Source organism: Musa acuminata, chromosome BXJ2-8 (assembly GCF_036884655.1).
Source record: "Musa acuminata AAA Group cultivar baxijiao chromosome BXJ2-8, Cavendish_Baxijiao_AAA, whole genome shotgun sequence".
Taxonomy (NCBI): Eukaryota; Viridiplantae; Streptophyta; class Magnoliopsida; order Zingiberales; family Musaceae; genus Musa; species Musa acuminata.
Genome location: NC_088345.1, coordinates 50,693,559 through 50,697,064, shown reverse-complemented (window position 1 = coordinate 50,697,064; position 3,506 = coordinate 50,693,559). Strand labels below are relative to the sequence as shown.

General features: G+C 39.4%; 1 protein-coding gene across 1 annotated transcript; it reads left to right on the top strand.

Annotated features, from left to right (window-relative positions):
- The first annotated feature begins 1,575 nt into the window (after positions 1-1,575).
- On the top strand, positions 1,576-3,015 carry LOC135620082 (F-box/LRR-repeat protein 12-like). Its single transcript, XM_065122705.1, has 2 exons — positions 1,576-2,594; positions 2,722-3,015. The coding sequence occupies exons 1-2, from the start codon at positions 1,716-1,718 to the stop codon at positions 2,782-2,784; spliced, it is 942 nt and encodes a 313-aa protein (XP_064978777.1). The 5' UTR covers positions 1,576-1,715; the 3' UTR covers positions 2,785-3,015.
- The last annotated feature ends 491 nt before the right edge of the window (positions 3,016-3,506 follow it).

Here is a 3,506-nt window from a genome sequence, read left to right as displayed (position 1 = left end):
TTGGACGGTCGTGATCCCATCTTAGTGGTCGTGTGGTAACCATCCAATCGTGAGACGTTGACGAGATATAATAACCTCTCCTTTGACCAAAAGAACAGGAAAACAACAACATTTCCCCTTCCGAGCGCTTCGCCGCTCTCCCTCTCCTCCCCTTTCTTATTCCCTCGTGAAGCTCCATGTCTCCATGCCTTGATGGATTTTTCGTGAAGGTTTCGTCGTCAGAATCCGATTTTGGTGGCTGACGATGTCCCAGGTGGACGTGGTTTACAGGTATTGCTCTGATTGCAGCGTTTCCTTCGATCGGTGTATTATGGAACAGGGAGGTTTTTCCTTTTGGGATCTGCTTTTTCTTGTGATAGAAATCGAGTTTGGCGTGACCGGAACCTCTCTTGGATCCGCTTTGTGTTTTTATGGCTTTCTGGAACTTCTCTATGTTCATTGGCCTTTGCGTGTGGGATTTAGGGCTTCTGTTGAAATTTTTCTTTGAGGGCTGTTTGTTCTTTTCGGCCGATTTATTCTTGGTTCGATTTGCATGTGGAGTTAACACCGGAATTGGTAGATTTAGTGATTGATTATGCATTCGACGTAGAATGCGGATGTCTTGAGTTCTTTTACATAGATGGATAGATGATGAGAGGAAGAAAATGTGCATATTAGAAATTGCAGCGCTCATTTCATTGACGATAATTGGTATTCTGATTGGTGTTTCACAACGACTGTTGACTTTATTGGAGTGTAAATTTCATTCGGGCTGTTGCTTGAAGTGCAAACCAATGCCTTAACCGAAGGGCATGTTCTTAGATCTACATGTTGGGCAAATGGAGGAACGCATGCGTCTAGCTTAATGACATTTAAAAGTGTTTCTACTATTTTCAGATTATATATATATATATATATATATATATATATTATGACGAATTGTTTCAGTGCTGTTTTTCTATCGACGATATTGATGGGACCTTTGTAAATCTTTTTTGTTAGATCACAACATAAAAGGATAATTTTCAGACCAACATGTATTTTGAAGGCTTTATGATAATATGTCATGATGCTGGTACTTTGTTGTGTTGATGCTAACATCATCACATGATGACATTGGTAATCATTGTTCACTATCCTTAATTACTTAATTTTAGTTGAATGAAATTTGGAAGCTTTAAAAGGATCCTATGATATTTTAAGAAGCGACAGAGCATGGGATATAACATAACAGCAGTTGGTACTGTGGATGCAATTTCAATATTATTTCTTGGTCAACCTACTGTAGAAATGAACACTGTTGTATGTTGCTCATATCTTTCATGTTTATGAGCTACTAAGTCTGTGTCAATAATAATTTTCATGCAGTTGCAGCTCTTGTGGGTATCCTTTGAATTTAAGTTCTTCTAATCAAGTCACATCTGGGATTCGATCTGATTGTAAAAAATCTAGCAAAAAAGGAGTCATTTCTTTTGTTTCTGTTGATCTTAGTCGTTTCACTCAAGTGGATGAGGTGAGTTGTCTTCCTATCACTTGCGGACGTTATCGATCAAAAACCAAACTTCTCTGCCGCAAATGTGGACTCCTAATTGGCCATGGATACAGTGAATCAGCTCTTCTTTGTGGCTTTGAGTCTGCTAGCTCAACCTCTCAAAAGTATTCAATAAAAACACGTGCTCTACAACCTTCGGAACAGAACTAGTTCATCTGTTGTTCATGTTATAAATAAACCAAAAATGGATGGTCAATTTGAGAGGGTTAATTTGTACCTGCCCGATGATTGTCTGTTAATGATCTTTCAGAAGCTGCAGAACAGAGCAGACCGTAATGCATTTGGCTTGACATGTCATCGTTGGCTCCAGATTCAAAACATTGCTCAGCGATCATTGGCTCTTCAGTTCTCATATGACCCAAATATATACAGGAACTATGTTATTTATCTTCCAAGGCTTTTGACTCGTTTTCCACATCTCAGCTCAATATCTCTAGCAGGGTGCACAGAGCTGCCTGATTCAGCCTTACTAAGGTTACGAGATTTTGGGTCAAACATTAGGTGCCTGTCATTATATTGTTGTTTTGGCATCTCTGAACATGGTCTTGCTCATGTCTCTACAGGATGCCCCCATTTGGTATCTATTACTCTTTACCGTTGTAATATTACAGATATTGGGTTGAGAATACTTGCCAAACATTGCAAAGTTTTGGAGAATATAGATCTATCTTATTGCATGCAAATCTCCGATCGAGGGATCAATGCACTCTCGAGTGAATGCACTAAACTCCATTGTCTGGTGATATCATACTGCAAGGCTGTAAGAGGCATTGGTTTTGCAGGATGTTCATCAACTTTAACTTATTTAGAAGCTGACTCATGTATGCTTACACCAGAGGGATTGTCAGAAGCTGTTAGTGGTGGTGGGCTTGAGTACCTGAACATCTCTAATCCACGAATTTGTGTAGGTGCCGATGGCTTGGCTATGATTGGTGCTGGATCTGCCACAAAGCTTCGGTACTTAAATCTACGTATGTGTCGGTTCGTTAGTGATGACTCAGTGATAGCCATAGCACAAGGATGCCCATTGCTTGAGGAATGGAGTCTTTCTGTTTGCCATGAGGTACGCAATGATGGATGGTCCACAATTGGGTCAAGTTGTAGAAATTTAAAAATCTTGCATGTCGATCGATGCCGAAATCTGTGTGACCAAGGGTTGCACGCTTTGGGAGGTTGTGTCCGTCTCACAGTGTTGTATATGCATGGTTGTCATCGTGTCAGTTACACGGGATTGGAGACATTCAAGATGCTGAGGCAAGATGTGCAGATAAGAAGAGAGGGATGTGTTTCGGTTGGGCCTCCCATCAATAAATTTTTTGCTTATTAAGGTGGCATGCTGGGACTCTTTAGAATCTAGGGAGCATGCATATTTTTACCTTCTACTTGCATGAAATGATTGAACAGGTATATATGCTAATGAATGAGGTCCTAAATCGAAATTATTAATAAAATGGTACTGAATATGAGCCCATTCATAATTCCAATTTGAATGCAAAGTTGATTTGATATATTATCGTTTTGAATATTCCATTCCACAAGTCATGAGCAATTCCAGGATTTTATTCGTCATCTGCTGTTTTGCTGAGCTCCAGTAATGCTGCCACTGTAATGCATTTAACATATTCTGCACAGACTATATAAATCATCCAACTGCAATCATGCTTTTACCGAGAGTTATTTTCTAGCATCTTTGATTTTGTTTACCGCACATCATTAGAGTGCAGCTGTACAAATTTATTGCTTTAGATCATGCAAAATCATTGGCAATATGATGTTGAATTGGTTGATTGTCACATGATGGATGGTGGGTTTTGGCTAATGGTCATGGAGCTAGCTTGATTCTTAGCTACCAATAACATCAAATACCCTATTATGTCTGGCAATAGTTACTTCTTTCTTACATCTGCATTTGCCACATAATTTCCTTTTGTGGTTAGTTTAGCCAGTTGGTGTCCAGTGATATTTGAGGAATTTA